We start from the raw sequence: 26,848 nt of genomic DNA on the forward strand, positions 1-26,848 counted from the left end.
TGGTTTTCAGGGGCTGCACTGTGAACTGCATGAGGACAAGGACTATGCTTCGCACACAGCCCCGTGTCTCCCTCCTTCAGCACAGTTCTGTTCATGTGGCAGGAGCAAAGTGGAAGTATGAATCGAAGCGCTCCTTGAATTCAGCTTTCTCTCTGAAATCTGAATAGACTGTAGACTTCAAAAGAGGCTGCTCTGAGGCACACCCACGTCCGCCATCTTGTTTCTTGAGATTCATGGGCCCAGAGGCTTTCATTCCATCTTGAGGAAAACAAGATCAAGAGCTCAGGGCAAAGGGACAGGATGCGGCCAGGGTCCTTAGCTGTCTGTGGGAGTCAAACCATGCACACCAGGGGCTTTCACAGCCCTGCTAAACCCAGAACAATGATGCAAGCAGCACTTCCCATTAGGCTTTCCATCACTTTTTGGAGATTAATTTAAAAATCAACTGGGTAGGGCCAGGCACATCCACCACAGAGATGCTCCACCCTTCCCAGCACAGCGACCTGGGTGATTTCTTAGATGACACGTTGTGGACCTCGAGTCTATGAAGTAGCCTACCAGCAGCGCCTCGTGAACTCAGGAACCGTAACATTTGAAGAGACACAGACAGAGGTCTCCATGAGACTGCCCCCAGGGCAGGCCTCAGCTATTTAGGTATTGCTACAAATGCCATCTGAACATGCAGTTAGGGGCGCAGGGTCAAGAAGACTCTCACCCTAGACATGCCAGCTCCTGCTCCGCTCTGGGGGTAGGGTTCCATCAATTCTGCTTGAAGATTTGGGAATAAAGAAGAGGGACTGACTCAGAATCTGTGAGACTGTGGCCAGGAACGTGAGGCCATCCCAGTGCCTGGGGAGCTCGGTGAGTCCCACAGCAGTGCTGAGTTGACTCCTATTCAGAGGGTCTATGATGAGACCCCCCCTGGATCCTGTGGCACTTGTCAGTGGCTCTGAGTACAAAGGAGAATTGGCTCTGGTCATGGTTTATCTGTAACTGGCAGAGAGATGGCGACATTTTTTTCCCTGAGGCCATTTTTCAAGGCTATGGAGTCCTGCATACGCCCTCCAATGATTACAACCACCACCCAGATGATGCCGCCAGAGCTCTGAGGTAAACGTGCCATTTGGCTCTGTTATGAGATGCGTCCACTTGGCATAGCCAGAGGGCAGTGGCAGGAATTGCTTAATGCCCCCAGGAGTCAGTGTCCAAAGCACTCAGGCCACTGGGACGGCCAGGCTGCAGGAAGCTGTTGACAGATATCCCAAGGCATTCCCTTGTGAAAGGGGGGCAAACAGGAGAGCCAGAGTCACTCCAGCTGGAACCGCCACTCATGTACCAGTGCTAGTGAGGGACAGAAAGGACCTTCGCTCTCAGAAAACTTAAAGAGGTGTTTGTGCTTCCACCAAATCCAGGCTTCTACAACCAGTCATACACACCTGGCAACTCCTCAGATGGTCTGGTGCTGAAAGCTGGCAGCCTTCTGAGCCCAGAGGTCCAGGAAGAAAAAAATCCACCATGGAGAGGATTACAGAAAGCTATTTTAATGTAATGGAAAATAGGATCAATCAGCCGGAGGAGAAAAGTCACAACATCTTCAATCACAAATCAAGCATGAAGTTAGTTCTGCGCCCGAGGAGAAAAGGCACAGATTCTCAGGGAGCTTCCTGAGGCTCTGGGATCCAGCCCCACCACCCCTGAGTCCCAGGTTCAGCTTCCACCACATCCTCTTCCAGCACTGCCCGTCCTTTATCCCTCCCTCCAAATTCACCAATGTCCTACTCATCCTTCCAGGCCGGCGTTAGTGCAACCTCCTCCAGGGAGCCTTCTCCGGTTCCCGTAGTCACAATAACCCTTTCTCTGTATCTGCAGAGTCCTTTGCATTTAAGGCCACACTTAGCCCAGTCTACCTGGAGCTGACAGATACATCTATCTTCTCCCATTTATATGCTAACATTTTATATACTATCTCAGACATTTAAATGTTAAATATTAAGGCTGTCAGAAACATGCTCAAATACTTAAAAGAGTGCCAGTGCCTCAACTGCCTCACTTTAGACTAAGGAGTCACCTAGTAGGCAGCTGGGGTGGCTGCGGGGCTGGGGCATGAGCCACTAACTCCTGCTCCACCTCAAGCTTGCTGTGCAACACTGAGCAAGCCACAGAGGCTCTCTGGGTTTGTCTTTCCTTATCTGGAATATGGTAGTCACAGCTTCCTCACAAGGTTGCTGGGAGGATTAAATGAGGTAACTTATGCCAGTGCCAGCATCTGATAGGCACTCAGATGCCCAAGGTGGTGCCAGTGGTAAAGACCTGCCTGCCAATGCAGTAGAGGCAAGAGACGTGGCTTCCATCCCTCAGTCAGGAAGATCCCCCTGGAGAAGGGCATGGTAACCCACTCCAGGATTCTTGCTTGGAGAATCCCATGAACAGAGGAGCCTGGCAGGCTACAGTCAATAGGGTCACAAAGAGCGGGACACAACTGAAGCAACTTAGCATGCACGCACAAGACAATGGCAGAATCTTATAGGCACACAAATGCCCAAGAAATTGAACTGAACTTCAGCTTGAACTAGTTAGGTCAAAAGACAAAGACTTGCAGAGGAACATTATTTTACAAACAACTCAGTGTCATGTTTACAAGGTAGGTTCTAAAGTCAGCTTGTCTGGACTTTTCACCTTGGAAGATTCCTCTGGGTGTCAGTTTCCTCATCTGAAAATGGGGATGGTAATAATAAGATGACTGTCAGTATGAGATGGGCAACACACATCTGATGTCTGGTGCTTGGAGGGCTCTCAAAAAGTGTTAGCTGTTACTATGATCTAGAATCTAATTTTGCATAGCAGGACTTGAAGAAAACAACCCTGTTTGGCTGGAGCAAAACAGTGAGGGTCAAGAATGAAATCATTATGTTGAAAGCCACCAGACCTTGAGCTTTCAGTCATCGAAGCCACAGGGTGAGTAAACAGCAGTGATTATTGTGTAGTTACTGAATTGTGTCTGACTCTACTGCAACACCATGGACTGCAGCCCACCAGGCTCCTCTGTCCATGGGATTTCCCTGGCAAGAATACTGGAGTGGGTTGCCATTTCCTTCTCCAAGGTATACTCCTGACCCAGGGACTGAACCTGCAACTCTTGCATTGGCAGGCAGATTCTTACTGAGCCACCAGGGAAGCCCAAAGAGTAGCTGAGGGTTTTTTAAAGTGTGAATATTACATGCAATCTGGCCCCTGAATGTAGATGACTGGACCCTATGACAGGTCTATGGAGTGAGATTCTCTAGGGGTGGAGCTCAGAAGGATGCACTTAAAAGAAAACAAAAAAGAAAGAAAGAAACTTTTTATCTTTTGGCTACTGCAGGTGGGATCTTAGTTCTCCCACTAGGGACTGAACCCATATACCCTGCACTGGCATGAAAAAGCTGGCTTAAAACTCAACATTCAAAAAACTAAGATCATGGCATCCAGTCCTATCACTTCATGCAAATAGATGGGAAAACAATGGCCAACAATGGCAGATTTTATTTTCTTGGGCTCCAAAATCACTGTGGATGGTGACTGCAACCATGAAATTAAAATGCTTGCTCCTTAGAAAAAAAGCTATGACAAACCTAAACATGATATTAAAAAGCAGAGACATCACTTTGCCAACAAAGGTCCATATAGTTAAAGCTATGGTTTTTCCAGTAGTTATGTATGGATGTGAGAGTTGGGGCATAAAGAAGCCTAAGCGCCAAAGAACTGATGCTTTTGAACTGTGCTGTTGGAGAAGACTGTTAAGAGTCCTTTGGACAGCAAGGAGATCAAACCAGTCAATCCTAAAGGAAATCAATCCTGAATATTCATTGGAAGGACTGATGCTGAAACTGAAGCTCCAATACTTTGGCTATATGATGCAAAGAGCTGACTCATTGGAAAAGACCCTGATGCTGGGAAAAACTGAGAGCAGGAGGAGAAGGGGGCAACAAGAGGAGGAGATGGATGGATAGCATCACCGATTCAATGGACATGAGTTTGAGCAGACTCTGGGACCTGTGAAGGACACGGAAGCCTGGCATGCTGCAGTTCATGAGGTCTCAAAGAGTTGGAGATGACTTAGCAACTGAACAGCTCCAGTACTGGCAGGGTAGGGCCTTAACCACTGGACCATCAGGGAAGTCCCAGGAGGATGCAGTTTTAACAGGCTCCTCAAGGGATGAGATAAAGCCAATAAATCCAAACAATGTGACCCATCACTGTTCTATCACAGAAACCACTAACAAATATGGAGCCACTCATCAGTAAATCTAGTGTCAGCCGGGTGATATGGATCCTCTTGCTGGTTAAAAGGTTCTGCTGGCCAAGGAGGAGGAGTTTTCTGTACACAGAGGGGTGGGGCCACTGCGATACCCCTGGCATGTGGTTCAGTGTACTCCTCTTAGGAATCTTTCCTTGTAAGCTTTTTGGATCTTCAAGTCAGAGACATAGTTCAGTAGTGGACTGCAGCCAACTGTGTGACTTTCTTCCCAACTCCATATTTAGTGACTTTACACTGGTCATCTGAAAGTCACTACAGTAAGAGTATAGTGTGGCAGAGTCAGACACAACTGAGCACAAAAAATAGTCTACATATCAGGGCTCTTAAATTTGCTCAGAAAGCCAGTACACCACTGGTTCTCACCCATAATAAAGTTCCATGCTGGAACCCAAACTCTATCCACTGTGGTCTAGGGCACTATATTTAGGTCCTTGAATGGTTTGGGGCCAGTTGAAGCCTGGTTTCTGAAAACCCATGTAAGAAAGATGCTAATACTATTTTGGTGTCTTAGCTCTCATAGCTCGGCCCAGAAGAAAACCTGCTTTGCGCTCTGCGGTCATAGAGCAGTTAGCTGGCCATACAGCAGGTTGCAGTAGTAACATCCAAATGAAGTGGGGTCAGGGTGTGGCCACTTCAGGGTCAACCCCTCATCACCGCTGGAAAAACACCCTGTTCTCCTGAGGGCTGCCCAGTGCTCTGCATACCTGCAGGAAACCAATCTACAACATGCAGGCAGGGCAGAAGTTCTATGATAAAGCTACTTCTCATTCTGAGAGTAGGGGTTCAGGTATAGGGGTGGCTCAACTAAGCTTCAGCCCCAATCCCCAGCCTGCTATTCAGACACTCCCAGCTGTCTTTCAAAAGATCACCAGTTGAGAGCCGTAAGCCCTGCCATCGGCCCTATTTCAGCAGATATGGCTACAGGAAACACACATTTTCCCTCTGAATTCCTCTACTCAGCAGTCAGGTGAGTCAGGGAGAACTCAATCCAATTTCTCAGGAAATCCTACTATGCTCTGGAAGGACACGGTCTGAAAAAATCTATTTTTGTGCTTTTATTTACTTAAGGCCTGCATGCCTGGGGAAGCTTTTTCATAGTACCATTAAACTGCTTCTCACTTCCCAGAAAAAAATAGATCCTGCCTTCCTGGAACACTACCGGCCCCAGCGTGGCCGCGCGGCCTTCTCCTCCAGCCCCCGCAGGCCTGTGACCAGCCTCCCTGTCACAAATGCCAGGGAGAGCAGTTTTAAGAGGATGCTTTCTCAAAGGGCCTGTGGCTCTGGGTCCTCAATTCCTGGCGAAATGAGGCTCCCTCCAGCGCCCAGCACAGCCTGCCCCTCCCAGGATGTCTAGGGCTCACAGAGCTCTGTCTTCCTGGCTTAAATGCTGCTTTCGATCTAGATGCACAGCCTGTTTCCATGGGGTTTGTGCCTGCTGTTCTAGAGGCTTCCTAGTGTAAACTTCCGGGGCAGAGCCAGGGCTCTTGAGACAATCTCATGTTTCCAGAAGGGCCAAACACTCAGATCAGAAGACGATGTGCTCAGTGTACCAGGGCTTGGTAAACTTAGACCTTTGTGCGAAGAGTTGACTCATTGGAAAAGACTCTGATGCTGGGAGGGATTGGGGGCAGGAGGAGAAGGGGATGACAGAGGATGAGATGGCTGGATGGCATCACTGACTCGATGGACGTGAGTCTGAGTGAACTCCGGGAGTTGGTGATGGACAGGGAGGCCTGGTGTGCTGCGATTCATGGGGTCACAAAGAGTCGGACACGACTGAGCGACTGAACTGAACTGAACCGGACTGTCCCAACTCTGCTTTTGAGTCAAATTGACCCAGTTGGGCTACCGTCCAGTCAACTTCCATGTGGACCCTTAACCAGACCCCAGTGCCAGCAATGGTGGGTTGTAGAGGTGCCCCAGACATTGTCCCAGGCAGCCAGGGACAGGGCTGATGATGGAGAGGTGAAGGTGTACATGCATTCAAACTGCAGGCCTTTTCTAGGAATGGTAGAACAGCCTCTCTTCTCTGCTTTGGCTCCTTCCTTACCTTCCCCAACACCATGGCCTGCTAGGGCCCCTAAGTCAGTGTCCCAGTGCGGGCTGTCACCCCAGTGACACTGAGCCCATCCAGCCCAGGCCCTGACTACTGCTAAGAAGATGGCAGGGCTCAAGCAGTATCAGGGGCTTCAGACCTTCATTACTAGCTTATCATTGCATGAGACCTCTCTAGGTCCCCAGAGCACCCCCCAGCTCCTGCCCCAGCTAGTCATATGGTGGGACCAGGTATATGGTTTTACATCTCGGTGAATGGCAGAACCTTTCAGATTTTAAGGTACATTCCTGGTTTAAAGCTAGACTGAATTAGAAATTCTAGGAGTCCCAGGAATTTGTATTTTGGAACAAAGCTTCGCAAGTGATTCTGATGTAACTGTTCAACCTCATCCTGGGCGAGACTCCCCCAAAGGTTACATCCCATAAAAGAGCCTATAATCTTATACACTTGCACCAGTTATGAACTGAGAGGGGCAAGGGAAAGCCTAGGGGTGAGAATTGTCTGCTGACTTGCCTCTCTAGAAAACAGAGAAGGGACCTGAATATCGTCCCCTCTCTGGCCCAGTGGAGTGGCCACCAGCCAACCACAGAAGGCAGCTCAGGGAGGAACCACCACAGCCAAGGGACGGGTGTTACCCTTTTTGGGTGTCAGCCCTGCCCTTATCCAGAACTCCGGGGGTTAAAGGAAGATAAGGAGGAATAAGGCAGCCCTCAGCCAGGGCACCTGGGTCCCACCATGGCCCTGGGGCTGGACTGGTGTGGCCTCAGCCTCCTGTAGCCCCTGGATGCCCTGTCAGGTCCCCAGGCTGCCTTCCCCTCAAGAATGTGCCAGGAAAAGCCCTTCAAGACAAGCGAGAGCCAACTCAAAACCAGGAAAAGGCAACCATAAAGCCCTGATGTGAATGGCCAGGAAGGACCTGGCTATCTTATCTTGATAAAAGCCTGATGAAGGGGGTGGGGGCCCTCCTGTGCCTGGCTGTCCCAGGAGGCTGGGTGTCTGAGTAAAGAGCCAGCACACCCCATTTTGTACCAAGACAAGATGCAGAACAGCGCTAAGTTCAGAGAAGAGGGGAGTCCTTGTTGGAGAGGAGTGGAATTGCCCCCACTCCCTCCTCATTTCCAGAGGAAGTGAGCCTCCCATTCCAATGAGTAAGGGGTCGAACTTCCAGGGCAGCCCTATGAAACCATCAGCATGCTAACCTGCTGTGCCATGTGCCAGCCAGGGTCTGGGCTATGCTAGAATCTTCAGGGAAAGATTTACTGATAAAATAATATTGAAAACAACATCCATCACAGCAGCCAACATTTACTATTATTTATTTATTCCCTGCTAGGCAATGCGCTAAGTGCTTTACACTGATTGTTTCATTTAATTCTCACAGTAGCCCTGCAGGGGCGATGGTCTCTCCATTGTCTAGATAAGGAAACAGAAGCTCAAAGAGGGGAAGCTATTTGCTGCCAGGCTCACAGCTTGGAAATGGTGGAGCTGACATGTGAACGTGGGTCTGCTGACTCTTCCCTCCTAGGCATTTCTGCCTTTGCAAAGAGGACGGTGGCTAGAAGGAAAGGAGACCAGCGTGGAAATGACAGGAACAGGTGGGTTATAAGCAAGGACCTGTGGAGCAGCAATTAACAAATGTCCAGAGACTGATTTAGTCAGAAGAAGTACCGTCCACACGAGGGTGCAGCTAGGACAACATATGCTCTCAAAACAATGAATGAGCCAGACAGTAGAATGTACTGGTATAATAAAGGGCTAAGCCATGCCAGACAATTAGAGAATAGGACAGCATGAAGTGATGTGAGAACCAAGCAGAACAGGCAGAAAGGGTAAAGGGAGCTGGCGGAGGGAGCAGTGAACTCGGGCTGAGGCTGCTTTCAGAGGGTGTTTTCTGTGGGCAAAGATCTTGGCAGGGGCCCCTGGTGCTGGAGGCAGGAAGGGGGACACCATACCTCCTGTGTGTATGCTGGGAGCTGATGGCACCTGTGGTGATTCAGTACAGGAAAGAGGACACTGTTGGGCCCACCAAAAACAACTGCCCTCATCAACTCACATACCCATTCATTCATTCATTCAACACTTATTTCTTGCCATTACTAAATGCCAGGCACAGGGATTCAGAGAAATGAATGAATTCCTGCCCTCAAGGAGCTCCTAGTCATGAAGGGAAGCTGGCCAATGATTCACTATGACACTTGGTAAACAGGCATGTACAGAATACAAAGGAAGGAGAGCTGGGCTGCAGCGGGGGTGGAGTGTGGGAGGTGGGGATGGGGGTTTCTCAGGATGACAACAGAGGTGGGTCCTGACAGATGAGCAGGAGTGCCCAGGCAGGCTAGGGTGGATGAGCACCCCGTAGAGGGGAAGCAGAGGAGTGAGAGGGCACGGCCTGTTCAGGGAAACCCAGGTAAGTGAGGGTGGCGAAGATGAGGGTGCCAGGAAGAAGGGCAGGAGATGGGGCCACAGAGGTGGGGAGGTCAGATCTTCCTGTATGCGCTTATGTGTGAGAAGAGTGGAGAGCAGAGATGGAATGGGTGTTTTGGAGGCAATACTGAGCTTGCTGGAACAAGCCTGCAGGTGAGGAGGCTGCTTTGAGGAGGGTGCTGGTATCTGACCTGGGGGCAGTGGCTGCAGGGAGAGAGAGGATGAAGGACCCAGGAGGTAGTTAGCACTGACCCACTGTGGAAATGACCTGCAGCTCTCTGGCCTAGAATACTGGGAAGAGGGGAAAGTGGATAAGAATATAAAAGGAGGGGACTTCCCTGGTGGTCCAGTGGTTAAGAATCTGCTTACCAATGCAGGGGACATGAGTTTGATCCCTGGACCAGGAAGATTCTACATACCGTGGAGTAACTAAGCCCATGCACCAGAACCACTGAAGCCCACATAACCTAGAGCCCATGCCCTGCAACAAGAGCAGCTACCACAATGAGGAGCCTGTGCACCACAACTGGAAGTAGCCCCTGCTCGCCACCAACAGAGAAAGCCCGTGCACAGCAATTAAGACCCAGCACAGCCAAAAACAAACAATAAAGTTACAATCACAAGTCAATTCATATTATTAATACAATAAAACTACTCTATTTATTTGTTTTTAAAAAATACAGCAGGAGGGCATGTATGCATGGTGATGCGGACTAAAAGATGTCCCCCCAAATTCACATACTGCAGGCCTAACCTCTCTCCATGTGATGGTATTTAGAGATGCAGCTTTTGGAAGACAATTAGGTTTAGATAAGGTCATGAGGATGAGGCCCTTGTGACAGGATTAGTGCCCTTATAAGAAGAGGAAGAGACACCAGGACTTGCTCTCTGTCTGCCATGTGAGGACACAGCTGTCTGCAAGCCAGGAAGAGCGCCTTGCTCCAACCATGCTGACACTCTGATCTTGGACTTCCAGCCTCTGGAACTGTGAGAAATATATTTCTGCTGTTTGGACACTCAGTCTATGGTATTTTGTCTGGCAGTCTGAAGGATGAAGACAGATGGGGCGGTTATATTTATTTTGTAACCTATTGAGTTTGAGCAAGTGATTGGCAGGTTAATAGACAAGATGGGGCCAGAGAAAGACTAAGACAATCGTGAGCATGTAGATACAAGGGGACATGGTGGGGGTCAGCCTGTGAAATGATGCTGCTCACAGCAGGACTAAAAATGGACCCTGGAGAACACTGACCAGAAAAAGAAAAGAGGAGGGGAAGTAGCTGGTGAAGGATGCTGAGAAGGGATGCTCCGAGGGGCAGGTGGTGAGCCACGACAAGACAGCGAGGATGCAGGCAACAGAGTCCAGTGCACAGAGATCTCAAGTAAGAAAATGCTGCAAAGTGTCTGACGCCTCTGATAATGAAAACCAAAAGCTATTTTGGGCACAAGGTGGGGTGTGGAAGCCAAGTGACCACTGCTGGGACATGATCAACCGAACAAGGGTGATAGGCTTGTTTTTATTTTAAACCACACATATTTGAATAAGGCTTGAGTCTGCAAGAGGCAAGGAGAGCCTTCTGTGTCCTTCCATGGTCTTCAACTGGCCTCCTACAGTTAACCACACAGCCACGCCTCCTGTTTATGGGAAGCCTCACCCCCTCTCTGCCCAACCTGCCACCATGAGTACCCAAAACTTCTCTCAGTGATAGCAGCTAGCACCAGATGCCAACTGTATGCCAGACACTGTGCTACTTCATAGACTGCCTCAGTCTTCTGAAGGAGCTGGTGAAGAGGGCTCATTCAGGCCCAGTTTATTGGTGAAGAAACTGAGCCTTTGAGAAGTGAAGTCACCACCAGCCTATAGTCACAGTGGGTCGAACTGACTAGTGGGTCAAACTCCACTATACACCTCCATTCGCGTCTTCCTTGAAACAGCCACCCCATACCAATCCTGCACACTCCATACAGGGACAGAAAAGGACACTCCTTTGACGGGCCACTCTTGGGGCAGATCCTTGCAGGAATGATCCCCAGTGGGTTTACTCTCCTGCAGATCCATGCCCCTGGGCGTTCACCTCCCACCTTGATTCTGGAGTTGGTCATACAACTTGCCTTGGCCAAGGAGACAATGGCAAACGTGACACAAACAGAGATAAAGCATTGTGCACGGGGTTCATCTGCCCTCTTTTGCTGCTCTTTGGAGGCCAGACTGGCCTTCTGTAGAATAGGATGAGCTGGTCCCATCCAGGCTGCTCAAGATCAATCCACCACCCTAACACCAGACAGGTGAGTGAGGCCATCCTAGACCATCTAGCCCTAGCTAAGCTGTCCACACCAGGAGAAGCACCCTTTTGATGCACAGAATCATGATAAATGATGTTTATTTTCTTAAGCTATCAAGTTTTAGGGTAGTTTGTTCCACAGCAAAAGCTGACTGATACAAGTCCTGAAAAAAGGTCCAAAGCAGCTTCTCCTTCCAGCTCTGAAGCAGTGGAGGTGAATTCTAGGATCTCTGCTGACTGCTTCAGCAATGGAAAAACCACTCAAAAATACACAATCCCCTTTGGCCTGGAGGGAGTGGGAAAAGGGGCAGTTTTTCTGTGTACTTTCCCTCTGGGATGCATGGTGGACCCAGTCCCAATCAGCAGGCAGCTCCTGGCAGGTGCCAGGTTATTTGGGGACAAGGTGACACACTAGCATGCTTCTGCCATACAGTCCCCAACCTAGTGTTTTTCCACTGATGAGAAAAAAAAAAAAGGAGATCATCTCTTTAGTGAGCGCTATTGCAAAGGCTTCGAGACAGCATTTCATCAAAAGGCACTGAAGGAGCTCTTTTGGGAGACTCTGCAAAACCCCATCATCTCCAGCTCCGCTTAGCAAGGAGCCTGCTGTTTGTTTCTGGAAAGGCATAAAAACGAATGAGTAGCTAAGACAGCTAACCTGATCACTGACACTTTGATAAGGAGATCAAATCACTCCCTCCCCCAGTCTGAACCCACTCTGGTGGTAAACTATTATGGGGAGGAAGCATGGACTAATTAGAAGCACCACTAGGACATGAGAAAATCAGCACCTAAAATGCCCGAGAAGAGAGAATTCCTTGTTAAGAAGAGGAAAAAAAAAAACCAACAACAACAGAAATGCTAGGATGTCACTTTGCCCAGGCATATTTACAAAGGAAGGAGGAGGTAAGAATTAATTAGGACAGGAGCTTCTACCCAAGTGTCATGGAAGATGCAATTATTTTTGCTGCTTCTATAGACCAAGTGCCCCTTCCAGGTGGGGACAGATGCTGGGGGCCGCCCACCAATTTGAAAAATGACTTTGAGGCTTTGCTAGTTCTAATGATGCTTGAAACAAAGATGGTTCTTTTGTTTACTCCTCCTGTTTGTGAAGCCCTAGCCACCCATCGAGAACATCACTGACTGGATTATTTATTTCTCATTGCCCAATCTATGGGGCATAGAAGAACTTTTTGCGCTAAATGTGAGGCATTTTCTCCCAAGGGGGTGTGGACTGTAGAGCATGGCCCATTAATCTGCTGGGATTTGACAGATAGGGTTGATGCCTAACTTTGGGTGGGACAAAGACTCAGAGAGTCAGAGGCTGGATTTTTGTCCCTACCTGCCATAAACACGCTGGGAGGTCTTCCTTAACCTGGAGAAAATTCAATAACATGAAGAGTGGGTTAGTGACTAATGCCTTGTTCTTTTTATTGTGGCCAAATAAGTAAATTACATGAGACCTACTCTCTTAACAAATTTTTGTGTATACAGCAGCATTAACAATAAGCACAATATTGTACAGCTGACCTCTAGAACTTTTTTATCGTGTAGGACTGAAACTCTATACCCACTGAATGGCAACTGGCTATTTCCTCCCTGTCCAGCCCCTGGAAAACATCACGTTACTCTCTGTTTCTGAGAGTTTGACTATATTACATACCTCCCAGGAGTGGAATCATGCAGTGTGCATCCTTCTGTGGTTTATTTCACTTAGCATAATGTCCTCAAGGCTCAAACATATTACAGTCTTACAATAACGCTGACATGGTACTCACGGTTTGCATGGCAAGTACTTACATATATTAACTCATGTAATCTTTACAAAACTCCTGTGAACTACAGTATCACTGTGATCTCTTTCTGATGCACAGGGGGTGAAATAAGGTACCCAAGCTCACCTGGTGTGAACATAATAAACAAGGCATTATTTCTGTAACACTTTAAACTTTCTATGTTAGGCAAACAGGCTTACAGAGATACTGAAGTCCCTGAGGATGATAGCAATAGATGGGAGAGGGAGAATAAACGAGTGCCTAAAGGATTCATCCTTGTGTAGTTGGAAGTGGTCTTTCACAGATTGAAGAGAGGAGGTCTTGGAGCCAGAGGGATCTGGGTTCAATTCTGACTCTACACCCTGCTCCAGGCACTCAGCAAACAAAAGTGAACAAAACCAACTAGACCCTTACCTACCTCATGGAGATTATATCCCAGCGGGGGTGGGGGTGGGGACAAAGAATAAACAATAAATACTTCAAATAGGATACAGTATGTAGGAGGAGCTGGACAAGAGAATGGCAACGCTCTCCAGTATTCTTGCCTGGAGAATTCCATGGACAGAAGAGGCTAGTGGGCTACAGTCCATGGGGTCACAAAGAGTCAGACATGACTGAGTGGCTAACACACACACACATGCAGAAGGAGAGTAGTACAGAAAAATTCACTTGAGCAGATAGGGGATTAGGAATGCTGGCGGGAAGGTTAGTTGGAAGTTTAAAAAGCATGTCGTCGACATTTGAGTCAGTGCTAACAAGAAGGATGAATCAAGAGCCTGTTACATAAAGTGAAGTAAGTCAGAAAGAGAACAACAAACACTGTATACTACCTCATATATGTGGAATCTAGAAAGATGGCACTGATGAGCCTATGTGCAGAGCAGCAGTGGAGATGCAGACATAGAGAAGAGACTATGGACATGGCATTGGGCCAGCGAGAAAGAGAGGGTGGGACAAGGGAGAGAGTAGCATGGAAACACATACACTACCATATATGTAAAACAGCCAGTGGGCATTTGCCGCGTGATGCAGGGAACTCAAACCGGGGCTCTGTGACAACCTACGTGGGTGGGATGGGATGGGAGGTGGGAGGGACGGTCAAGAGGGAGGGGACATATGTATACCTGTGGCTGATTCATGTTGATATATGGCAGAAACCAACACAATATTTTAATTACCCTTCAATTAAAAAAAAATTTTTTTTAAAAAAGCGTGTCATTGAGAAGATAATACTCGCACAAAGACTTGAAGACAGCGAAGGAGTCAATCATAAGGCAGGAAGAAATCTAGGAGCCCTTGATCCAGGCAGAGGGAAGAGTTAGTGCAAAGGTCCTGAAGTTGGGTGAACCTAGGATGTAAGACGGAGAAGGCAATGGCACCCTACTCCAGTACTCTTGCTTGGAAAATCCCATGGACAGAGGAGCCTGGTAGGCTGCAGTCCATGGGGTCGCTAAGAGTCGGACACGACTGAGCGACTTCACTTTCCCTTTTCACTTTCACGCATTGGAGAAGGAAATGGCAACCCACTCCAGTGTTCTTGCCTGGAGAATCTCAGGGACGGGGGAGCCTGGTGGGCTGCCGTCTATGGGGTTGCACAGAGTTGGACACAACTGAAGCAACTTAGCAGCAGCAGGATGTAAGAAGAGCAGGAAGGCCACTGTGGTTGGAGAGGAGCAAACAAGGGCCAGAATAGAAGGTGACGAAGCCAAGAATGGCACGGGAGACTGGCACTGGAAGTGGGTGGCACAGGGGTGCCAGTGGTGACTATGGGTGACGTGGAGCTACTGCAAGGTGTTGAGCAGAGGAGTGCCATGCTCTGAATGTCTGGTTTTTGTAGTAACCTGGGTGATGTGGCTCAGGTGAGGGCAGCAGAAGTGGAGGTGGGAGAAGTGGATGGTTGGCTCTGGACCTAACCCTAAGGTAGGTAAACCCTAAGCAGTGTTTCCCGGTGGACTTGGGTGTTGGGTGAAAGAAGAAGACAAGAGCAAAGGATGACAGCAGCGATTTTATCCACAGCAACTAGAAGAGTGAAGTGGCTATCAGCTGAGGCGGGAAGGCTATAGATGTAGCAAGTCAGTGGTTGTTACAGGTTGAACTGTAGATCCCAAAGATACGTCAAAGTCCTAAACTCAGTATGTGTGAATGTGATCTTATTTGGAAATAGGGTCTTTACAGAAGTTAACAAGTTGAGATCATTAGGGAGGATGCTGGTTCATTATGACTAGTGTCTTTATGAGAAGAGACAGATGGGCACAGAGGGAAGATGACATGAAGACACAGAGAGAATGTCAAGTGACAAAGGAGTCAGAGATTAGAGCAGTGTGTCTGCAAGAAAGCCAAGGATCGTTGGTAACACTCGAAGCTTAAGAGACAAGCCTGAGACAGTTTCTACCCTAAAACCTTCAGAGAGAGTCTAGTCCTGTCAACACCCTGGTTTCGGACTTATACCCAGAACTACGAGAGAACACATTTCTGCCGTTTTAAGCCATCCAGTTGCTGGAACTTTGTCATGGTAGCTCTAGAAAATTAATGGACAGGGGAAGGCTAGGAATTGTTTTATATGTTAAACGTGAAGGGGCCAAGCAGACATTGGGATACAATGAATCTCGAGCTCAGGAGAGAAGCCTGGGCTGTTGGTAGAAATCTGGGAGATATCTGCAAATGGAGTTCAAAGTCATGAGCCTGGATGAGATCACTAAGGGATAAAAGTAGACGGAGATGAGAAGACAGCTGAGGACTGAGCCTGGGGTAATCCAAAGTTGAGGGATTGGGCACGGGGACTTCCTTGGCGGCCCAGTGGTTAGGACTCTGTGCTTCCAAAGCAGGGGGTGTGTGTTTGATCCCTGGTTGGGGAACTAAGATCACACATGTCTCTTGGCTTAGCCAAAAAAAAAAAAAAAAGAAAAAAAAAACTATAAAAATAAAACAAAACTAAGGGATTAGGGAGAAGTGGAAACTAGCAGAGGAATCTGAGATGGTGCAGCCAGTGAGGCGGGAGGGACTGCCAACGGGATGGGCTCCTGGAAGCCTATGCCAGTCTCTTGCCTGGGATTACAGGATTTACGAAACGTCTGTCTTTGCATGTGCAGCCTGCTCCTTGGCATAGCACCTGGCCCGGAGCAGATATTCAATAAACATTTGCTGAAATGAATGACTAAATAAACAGATTTTTGAAATGGGCCTCTTCTGGCAACCATGTCATAACCTTTATTAACACTAAGCTTAGAGTCAATTAAAACATATGAACTTCCAAATGTTTGTTAAGCTCTGTCTCCCCCACATATACACGTTCAGTGATTTTTAAGTCTCATGAATAAGATTTTACCCATATTCCTGTTTAACTTGATTGATTCAACTCAGACCAGGAAGAATATTTGAGGTCTTAGTTCTGTCAGTTTAAATACTAGTTTTCCCAGAGAACAGGCAGGTGGTTGTGAGGCAAGAGGTGGAGGGTGGGCAAACTGGGTGAAGGTGGTCAAAAGACACAAACTTCCAGGAATAAGATGAATCAGTTCTGGGTGGCAATATGCAGCAGGGTGATTACAGTCAACAAGACTATACTGTATATTTGAAAGTTGCTAGGACAGTAGATCTTAAACGTTTTCAACACACACAAAATTATAACTATATGAGGTGACAGATGTTAACTAAACTTATTGTGGTGTTGTCAAAGTATATACATAAGCCATTATACTGTACATCTTAAACTAATACAAAGTTACATATCAAGTACATCTCAATAAAACTTGGAAAAATATTCATTTGGAGGCTTTTCTTTCTGCTCTCTACAGACTTTCATGAGTACATTATCAATAGCTTTCCTATTGTTGTTGTTTAATTGCTAAATTGTGTCTGACTCGGTGACCCCATGAACTGTAGCTCTCCAAGCTCCTCTGTCCATGGGATTTCTACTCAAGCACAGTAGGTGCTTCTACAGAACACAGAGTAGGTATTCTGTGTTCTCAGTAGAGTGAACTCAGGAAAGAATCCTGTAACATTCCCTGGAGTGATCTCCCTGCCTTAGCAGGAGCCCACTTGTTCAACAGATATTTATTAAGCATTCATTATGTGACTGGCATTGTTCTAAGTATCAGAGAACAAAATAAACATCCCCACCCTCATCAACTTACAGACAGGTACGGCCTTTCGTCTGCCACAAATCTATCTACTTGCATGATTTTTGAAACAAGATTGTCCTCTCATCCATATACATTCAGGAGAGACCTTGGTTAAAAGACTTGTTAAAAGCAGGGAGACTGTGTCTATAATATCCCTGATTTCTCAGTCCAGAAGCCTCTCAGTTGGGAAACGGTCTTTCTCTGGCGTGTGCAGTTTCTAGTAAACCCACGTTGGCTCCTGCTGATTACTGCCTTCTCTTCCAGTATTCACAGCCTGCCATTTAAACAGCACAGCCTGGAATCTCCCTCAGTCTATCGGTTCTGGGATTAATTTTCTTTTCTTTTCGGAAAACCAAAAAAATCAACTACTTTCAGTCTTCTGGGTCTTCTCCTTTTCTCTGATTCTGCCAAGTTCACCAAAAGCAATTCTATCTCATCTTTTTTTAGTATCCTAGAACATAATTTCTGGACCTCAAATCTGAACGTAAAAGAGCTGGGTCTTCTCTGATAATTTCTCCATCTATCTTGAACTCTAATTTCCTTTTACTAGTTATAAATCTCACCCTTCACAGTCTGCAAATATTAAAAAGAAACTTGTAAATTGCTTTATTAGGTTAAAGCAGCATACATTTCCCTAATAAAGCATTTCTCAGAAGATCTTACCAAGTTTTTTAAAGTTAACATGTATTTATAAGCCATAGTATGATACACTGTTAACGTCATAAAAATACCATTAAGTCAAATTTAACTTGGTTGACATTAATTTTGACTCAGTGAATGAGCATTTAAAGTGAGACAACAGGGTCCTAATGTATAGTACAGGGAACTATATTCAGTATCCTGTGATAAACCATAATGGACAAGAATTAAAAAAAAAAAAAGAGCGTGTGTATGTATATAACTGAGTTACTTTGCTACACAGCAGAGATTGGCACAACACTGCAAATCAACCACACTTCAATAAAGATTTTTTTAATTAAAACTATGGAGATATTAGTAAATTGTCCATTTAGAAAATCCTTCTTCTTAATGACTCTCTGGCCTCAATCTTCTCTTCCCTAATTTCATTTCATATAAAAGCTGTTCTTCCCAGACACTGTCCTCAGGAAATCTTCCTGAGGTAGACCGACTCCACAGCAGCCCTCGCCATATCCTGGAGTCTCCCGTGACCACTGGGCGCTCACTTCCTGCCCTTCAGCGTACGCTTTCTGCCCAGGGGCCTTCCCTGTCTGTCTAGTGTTTATTCTTTCACTCAGCTTACAACCATCATCCACAGCAAGACCAAGAACCATGTTGACACCAGAAAACTTGAGAAAACTCAATAAACTTATTGTTGCCTCCACTGCACTTACTTGAGGTGGTGAGGGTGACTGTGATGATGATGCAGTTCTCAAAGGGGTCAGGGAGGAGAAACTATCAGTTCAGTGTTTTCTTGTAAGTTTTTTTCAGGGTCTAAATCTGAGGAATATGAGGAATACAAGGCTAAGATGCCCATACATATTTGGCTACCAGATTATATTTACATACACTTATAGGTTATTAATAAGTATTTCATTATTACTTTTATTATGACTTGACCTTCAGGTGCATTGCTTGTCTTTTCTCCTTGCTTCATCATTTCAGGGACTCATTGACTCCAGTGCTTAGAAATCCTTTCAAATCCTTATGAAGAAGGATTAAAAAAAAAATGTATGAGAGAGGGAAATAGAAGAAGTAAGGGCCTGAGAGAGTTGCAGTTACTTGCATAGTTTAAAAGACATGTTTTAATTTGTCTCTCACATCCTCAAGGCTAGACATTCAGATAAGATACAGAAAGTGTGATATAAAAATAAATTCTTCTTTAAAAGAAGAAGAGAATGTTCTGAACTGCTGCTTCCTGGGGCTTTGTATTTGTTACTGTGTTTCACAGAAATTGCCAGTCCAGAACAATCAGTTCACAGGGCTGTTACTAAAGATCAATTTACTGGGGACAGACCAGGAACAGAACCCTTGTTGGGAGGGGTGCAGGGCCGTGGAAGGGGCCAGTCCTTGGGGGTGGCAGGGCCTGCATGTCTTCCCATGCTTCCATCCCCACCTCACTTTCCTCTCTTCAGGGAAGGAGAGAAACCATTCTTAGAGGTATGCAGTAGTGCCCATTCCCTTTCTCTCCAACATTCTGAAAACTGCTCATTTGTGCCTGGAGAACCAGGCATTATGGAGTAAAGAAAGGAAGAAGTGGCAGGTGTAAGACCATCTGGGAGTCATAAACTGCAGACATTGCACATCGGCACTTCATACCTGTGCACTTCAGCACACTGCAGGCTGGTTGGAGGCCGAATAGAGAGGCTGGACTTGTTTCCTCCCCTAGAGGTTTCCTCTACCATTCCCCCCATCTCTGCATCAGCACCGTCAAGGAAATGTGAGCCTTATTCTCAGGAGAGACTGCTCCAGGCAGGTTCCTATTAGTGCAGGATGGTACTCGATGAAAACAAGGAATGAAGTGAAAGTTTGTGTCCTGAACAGCAGGAAAATCTGTGTCCTGAACACCACCCTCCGTGGCTTATGCTTCCCATGCAGGAAAAGAGAATGGTCCAGTGTCCTTTGGGGGAGATGAATTAACTCCCTGTTTCTAAGAATCACCAGACATTTGAGGAAAGCCTTCTCAAGTGAAAAAGTCAGACCAAAATCATCTGGAAAGTGGAACTCAAAGAAAACAACCAATTGAGGAAGAATAAGAAAACAGAGAAAGAGAGTGTGTATGTGTGTGATCCTACATTTAATGTCACCAGTGATGTAAGACACTGCATCCAGGAAGCAAAGGTACTCTGAAAAGAGAATCAGAACAGAAAAAACTCCTAGAAGTTAAAAACATGTCAACTGAAATAAAAAATCCTGCGGAAAATATTGGAGACTAAAGTCCAGCAAACAGTCCAGAAGGTAGAACAGACTCATAAAAGGACAGGGATTAAGAACAACAGGTAAAGGTAAAGGACTTAGAGGTCAGTCTAGGTTCAGTTCAGTTCAGTTCAGTCACTCAGTCGTGTCTGACTCTTTGCGACCCCATGAATTGCAGCACGCCAGGCCTCCCTGTCTATCATCCACTCCCAGAGTTCATTCAGACTCACGTCCATTGAGTCGGTGATGCCATCCAGCCATCTCATCCTCTGTCGTCCCCTTCTCCTCCTGCCCCCAATCCCTCCCAGCATCAGGGGCTTTTCCAATGAGTCAACTCTTCGCATGAGGTAGCCAAAGTATTGGAGTTTCAACTTCAGCATCAGTCCTTCCAATGAACACCCAGGACTGATCTCTTTTAGGATGGACTGGTTGGATCTCCTTGCAGTCCAAGGGACTCACAAGAGTCTTCCCCAACACCACAGTTCAAAAGCATCAATTCTAGGTTGGCCCACATTAACTAACAGGGAGTTCCAGAAGGAACAGGGAAACTATCAAAGGAATCATTTGGAATATAAACACATATTAGGTTCAAAGAAAGGCATCTTCAGACCGAAAGCTTCCAATGAATGGCCAACTCAAGGAATGGGCCAAAAGGAAAGGAAGAATAGGAGGGAGGGAGGGAAGGAGGGAGGAGGAAGTAAGAAGGGAAAGAGTTAGTTAATTGGGAGGAAAGTGAAAGTGAAAGTCACTCAGTCATGTCTGACTCTTTGCAACCCCATGGACTGTCCATGGAATTCTCCAGGCCAGAATACTGGAGTGGGTAGCCTTTCCCTTCTCCAGAAGATCTTCCCAACCCAGGAATCAAACCCAGGTCTCCCTCATTGCAGGCAGGATTCTTTACCAGCTGAGCCACAAGGGAAGCCCAAGAACACTGGAATGGGTAGCCTATCCCTTCTCCAGGGGATCTTCCCAACCCAGGATCTCCTGTATTGCAGGTGGATTCTTTACCAACTGAGCTATCAGGGAAGCCCTAATTGGGAGGAAAGGAAATAAAAATCTAGGGCAGGTTACTGTGAAGCTAAACAGGAGATATCATAAACTTCCAAAGATAAGACTGGAAACATTAAGGATTCAGAATGGCACTAGACTTTTCATTAGCAACACCAGAAGCCGGGAGGCAGTGGAGGGTTGCCTTCAGAATTTGGAGGGGAAATCATTTCCAACTGAAAATTTTATACCCATGAACCATCATTCAGGTTGAAGGAGGAAAACGTCATTTTCAAATCTATGTAGCCTCAAAAAATTTTGCTTCCTGTGCACCCTTTCTCAGAAAGCTGCTGGAGGATGTGCTCTCCCCAAATAAAGATATAAAGAAAAAAGAGGTAGACATGATGTCTAAGAAAAACAAGAATCCAAGACACAGAGGCACAGTGAAGTCCCTGGAGAATGCCTAGATGGTAACAAGCATAGATGGAGCAGGAAGATGGAGATTTCAGGAGCAGCAGGATAGGGCTGAACTGAGAGATTATGCTGCTTGTGAGCATTTGGCAAATGGTACTGGTAGGCATTTGATAGCTCTACAAGGGCATTTGGGAAGAACATGCAGCAGGTATGCAGTAAACTAAGCAATTTTTAAAGGCAATTATTAGCTCTGAGGGGGGAAAAAACTATATAAGAAAAGCATAATTCCAGTATAGATGGTTCTCTAGTGAATAACACTGAAATAATCATAATACTGTAAAGTCTGACCACAGATTCCAACCCACTTTATGCATAACTCTCCTGGGAAGATGGGGAGGGGAAGCGAGGGTGGGTGATGCCAGGGGGCCTAATTCCTCTAAGAGGAAGTCAGTAAGCAACACGCAAAACCTATACATCAGGAAATCCGGCATCAGCATCTAATTTATGGAGGTCAAGAGAATTCCCTTATGATCTAGTGGTTAGGACTCTACACTTCCACTTCAGGGGGCATGGGTTGGATTCCCAGTCATGGAACTAAGATCCCGCAAGCTGCGCAGCATGACCAAAAAAGAAAAAAAAAATAACTTTATGGAGGTCAATACCAGAAGAAATAGCTAAAACACTTTAAAGAGGTTGCACTGGGGAATGGGTCTCAGGGGGCTGGAAAGGGGCTGAAAAGAGGCACTTGCTGACTCTTAGAACGTGTTTTTTAATACAGCTCCGATTAAACTGAGTTTTAAAAAAGTAATGTATTCCCTTGAAATTTTTATATAAGAAAGCTTTTCAAAGGGAAAATGGAGTGACAAAGCAACTCAATATGAGGGAGATTAAGGTGGAGAAGAACAAAGAGGAAATACAACAAAATTCTTACTGTGAAATGGTTCTGATTCAGAACCCAGAAATGTGATTTTTCCAGCTGCAGGAAACTTCCAAGCACAGCACTCCTGTAAAGCCATGCTCCTTTCTCAGGCCTGGGGCACAGGGATGTTACATATCCCTCAGGGAGGGGTTCAAGCACTGGGTTTTTCCAAATCACTCTCATCCTCACATCTGTCCTCAGCCCAAGTGGAGGCCTCTGGTTGGGAAATAAGTCTGCTGAGACTTGCCTCCAGCTGTGAGCCAGAATGTTCAGGAATGTTTTGGAATGTCTGCTTCTTAGGCAGGAGAAGCCAAGAACTCTAGGAAACCCGCAGGGTGTGGGGAGCTGGGTGAGATGCAGCTGATGACAGGTGTCACAAACAGTGACCTCTGAGTTTAGAAAACAATCAAGGGAGAACAGGCACCGGTCACTTATCAGTACTTTACCCCAGCTGCCAGAGTTCACAGCGAAAGTCAGTCAGCAAAGGGAAGCTGGGCAAAGAGGGTGTGAATGACATTTCATTTAACTGAGAGCTCGGCCTCTTTAAGGGCTATAGACAGAAAAAAAGCACCATTTCCCCACCGAATCAGGAAAGTGTTAAATTATACTGGTGTTTACTCTTTCATTTCCAAGACTTGGGAATGGAGTATTTGTTTTACTACTTCTCTGATGTAAATATAGAGACCCTAATGAAGGCCAAAAGTAAACAAACATTTGATTGGAAACAGAAATATCAATATGCACCTTCTACCTATTGTTGATACAGGAGAAGGCAATTTTAATAAGACTGAAACAATCAGACATGCAGATTGCTATTCACACACCACATGAGAATGGAAGTCTACTGCTCAGTGTGCAGAAGAGAAGAAACCACTGCTGTTTGGTGGTTTCTTCTGATTACGTTAAATGCTTGGATGTTGTGTTTTGAAGTTGATAACTGCACTGAGGCTACATAACAGAACAGTCCCCTTTTTAGACACAGTGATACTCTAGTCAGTAAAGTACTATGAAGAATTCACTTGCCCTCAAACAGTTCAGAAGAACATTTCCTGTGACTATATATTTCTGTCATTTATGTCTGTGTGTGTATATCTATTTATCCATCTTAAAAGAAAATAATAAAGCACATAAGGTAAAATGTGAACAATAGCTGGATTTCTGTAAAAGCTGTAGGGTATTCTTTGTACCATTGGAGAAGGAAATGGCAGCCCGCTCCAGTGTTCTTGCCTGGAGAATCCCAGGGACGGGGGAGCCTGGTGGGCTGCCGTCTATGGGGTCGCCCAGAGTCGGACACGACTGAAGTGACTTAGCATAGCATAGCATTCTTTGTACCATGATTCTTGAAATTTTTCTGCAACTTGAAATAGTTTCCAAATAAAAAGTTTAAATAACATAAAATAGAACGAACACTTGGTCTCTCAGGTGAAACTGTGAGAAAAGGACTGAAGCTTCATAGACATTTTAAAAGCATCCTAGGTGAGGGCCAGACGCCAGACCTGAAATCTCACAAGCTACCTGGGCTAAAATCCTTCTTTTGGAATTGCTTTAGAAGCAGCAAAAGCAGTCTTAGAATGCTCAAGATGGAGGAAAACTCATCTCTGAGGGTTTGTTTGACTCTGTGTGTGTCAGTCACTCAATCGTGTCCGACTCCTTGTGACCTCATGGACTACAGCCCACCAAGCTCCTCTGTCCATGGAATTGTCCAGGCAAAAATACTGGAGTGAGTTGCCATTCCCTTCTCCAGGGTATCTTTCTGACCCAGGAATCAAACCTGGGTCTCCTGCATTGCACGTAGATTCTTTACTGTCTGAGCCACCAGGGAAGCCCTGGTTTGACTCTGGAATGGCCCAAATTCAAGGCTGCATAACACAGCTTTAGTTCAACAAAGGAACCATCCAATTGTCTTACCAACTTTCAGAAAAGGAGGATTTCCCAAAGGTTCAGTGCTTCTGAGTAAGTCTGCAGCATGCATCAAGGCCAGCATATATTAGGATAAAGCTGCATAAGATAACTCACACTGTGGTGGTAGTTTAGTTGCTAAGTCGTGCCGGACTCTTGCGACCCCATGGACTGTAACCTGCCAGGCTCCTCTGCCCATGGGATTCTCCAGGCAAGAATATTGGAGTGGGTTGCCATTTCCTCCTCCAAGGGATCTTCCCGACCCAGGAATTGAACCTGGGTCTCTCGCATTGCAGGCAGGTTCTTTACTGACTGAGCTATGAGGGAAGCCCAATATACTATACCCAAGGGTAAATGTTTTACCCCCAAACTGGGGTACTGGAACCAATTAGGATCTCAAAACATTGCAGCTGGAAAAGACAATGTTTATATTCATCTCTTACCACTGAACACAAGGGTGGCCAACCTTGCACATTAAATTTAACTTGGTTTTTCAACTTTAGGATTGAGGTTACTCTTGTGGGGTGGGGAAGGCGAGTGGGGACACAAATGCATTTAAACGACTATAAAAGTTCTCACTCAACACAGGTGGTAGTGACACAAGCATTGGCCTAATATAAATTTGTGAATTTGTCTTATGAAGTTTCCTGCATTTGTGGTGGATATTTCACAATAAAAATAGTTTAAAATAAAAGTAAAAACATTAATTTGTTGTTGAAAATTTTAAAAAATAGTTATGTCCCATTCAAATGTCCTCTATCACATCTGATATTGACACAGATGTGATATTGTAGGTCACAGAAATAGAAACAAAGCCTTTCAAACTAATATTCAAGAAAATATATTACTTCCTGGCCCAAATGTACTGGGAAGTAATATACTGGCCTACAGTTCATAAGTGGGTATAGATGACTGATAGCTTAGAGTCTTCCTGAGGAGCAAAGCTTTTTGGAGAATGAAGCAAGAACATGAGTGGAGGGGTGTGAAGTGAGGGACCACCCTGGGCAGTGGGGGAAGGTGCTGGAATTGGAACCTTCAAGGCTCACCTGGTCCCTTGGTGGAGCTGGACCGCCACTCGGATGGATAACAGCTGTGGTTCTCAGTTTGCTAAAGCTCAGACATGTGGCTGCTTTCTGGTGGGCTGTGGATGTATAGGGCTAACACTTTCCCATTTGCTTTCCAGCTTTGGGTAAAAGAGGAGGGTTGGGTTTTTTATCGCAAATTTCACTCCATGACCTTGGAAGACTCAGCTATAATCTGCCAATACATTACCTGCTGCTGCTTTAAGATCCTGTACTGGGTGGTGGGAGCCTGGGGTTCTATCCCAGCTTCTATCTAGCCTAAGGAAGTGGCTAGACTGGAAGATCTCTAGGTCCTTTCTAGTTTTGGTCTTCTTATAATTCCATAAAAGATGGGTTACATGGATATCTGAGAGAGGTGAGTTGTTCTCAGTGGCAAAAATATATAACTTACTTACAGAGGAAGAATAGAGTGTTTAGGACATGGGCTCTAGAGACAGAAGGACCTGGGTATGAACTGTGACTCCACCATGACTATGGACAGGTTATTTAATCCTGCTCACCTTCAGCTTCCCTATCTGCAAAATGGAAAAGCAGACTGAGGACTGGGTGAGATCACACATGTGCAGGCTGGGAGAGAGGAAGTCCGGGCTCAGAGTGGTTAACTGTCATCTCTGCCACAGTTCTCATGGTGCTTATATGAACTGGTACTCGAACATTCCATTGTCCCCCGGCATAATGAATCCTCTACTTTGCTTGAAGCCAGAAATTCAGTTTTGCTATGCTGTGGCATTGCACGTACTCCAAAGTGTAAGCCCCACACACCTTCCCGTGACCCAGAGACTTGCCACTAGGCAGCTCACAGAGCCACCGGACTGAGGCCATGCAGCCCTTCTCTTTCCACTTGACCGGGACACACTGAAATTCTAGTCTCACGGACACTGCTGCTGCTTCTCAGTGACAGATTGACTTTTGCCAAATCTATAATGTCTACAGTAAGCAGACCATAACACCTTTGGAACTGCTGGGGAAAATGTGCTCTTTTTTGACTGAACAGGATGCCACTGACTCATTAGTACAGGATCTGGGCTTGGGGTTGCCTTTTGTTTTTGTCTTTTTTATTTTTTAAAATTAATTAATTAATTAATTTTGGGGGGGGTTGTCCTGGATTTTTGTTGCTGCGTGGGGGTCTTCTCTAGTTGTGGCAAGCAGGGGCTACCCTTCATTGTGGTGCACGGGCTTCTCACTGTGGTGCACGGGCTTCTCACTGTGGTGGCTTCTCTCATTGCAGAGCACAGGTTCTAGGCTCGCGGGCTTTAGCAGTTGTGATACACAAGCTCAGCAGTTGTGTGCATGGGCTCAGTTGCCCCACAGCATGTGGAATCTTCCCAGTTCAGGAATTGAACCCATGTCCCCTACACTGGCAGGCTAATTCTTATCCCCATACCACCATGGAAGTCCTATTTGTCTCTTTAAGTAAGAGTAGGACATTTTCACTGCTTCACTTGCCCCATTACTGCTTGTAACCAGCAGGAAGGCTTTCTGGATGGTGGAAAAGCACAGGTGGTGGTGGGAGGGGGTGGGGACATGTGGAAGCCAACTGGTCACATACCTGGGTTTGTATATTGAGTACTCTACAGTTTACAGAATATCCTCAGATATGTCAGCCCATCACTTGTGGGCTGACAGCCCAATCACCCTGTGAGGAAGACTGGGAAATTGCAGGACAGTATTTTTTATTATATTTTTACTACTATTTCACAGAGGAGGAAATTGAGGCCCAA

The 26,848-nt window shown here is 46.1% G+C and overlaps 1 protein-coding gene across 12 annotated transcripts in view; it reads right to left on the bottom strand.

Moving 5' to 3' along the window:
• ATXN7L1 (ataxin 7 like 1) overlaps positions 1-26,848 on the bottom strand; it is a 255,289-nt gene that overhangs the window by 174,115 nt on the left and 54,326 nt on the right. For 6 of the 12 annotated variants that reach the window (XM_019958662.2, XM_070787733.1, XM_070787730.1 and 3 more), the window contains exon 3: positions 1,437-1,535. The exons of the other annotated variants lie outside the window; for them this stretch is intronic. In XM_019958662.2, coding sequence (XP_019814221.1) covers positions 1,437-1,535 — 99 coding nt within the window. The remainder of the gene's footprint in view (positions 1-1,436; positions 1,536-26,848) is intronic. 12 annotated transcript variants of the gene reach the window in all.

This window comes from Bos indicus, chromosome 4, assembly GCF_029378745.1.
Source record: "Bos indicus isolate NIAB-ARS_2022 breed Sahiwal x Tharparkar chromosome 4, NIAB-ARS_B.indTharparkar_mat_pri_1.0, whole genome shotgun sequence".
Classification (NCBI taxonomy): domain Eukaryota; kingdom Metazoa; phylum Chordata; class Mammalia; order Artiodactyla; family Bovidae; genus Bos; species Bos indicus.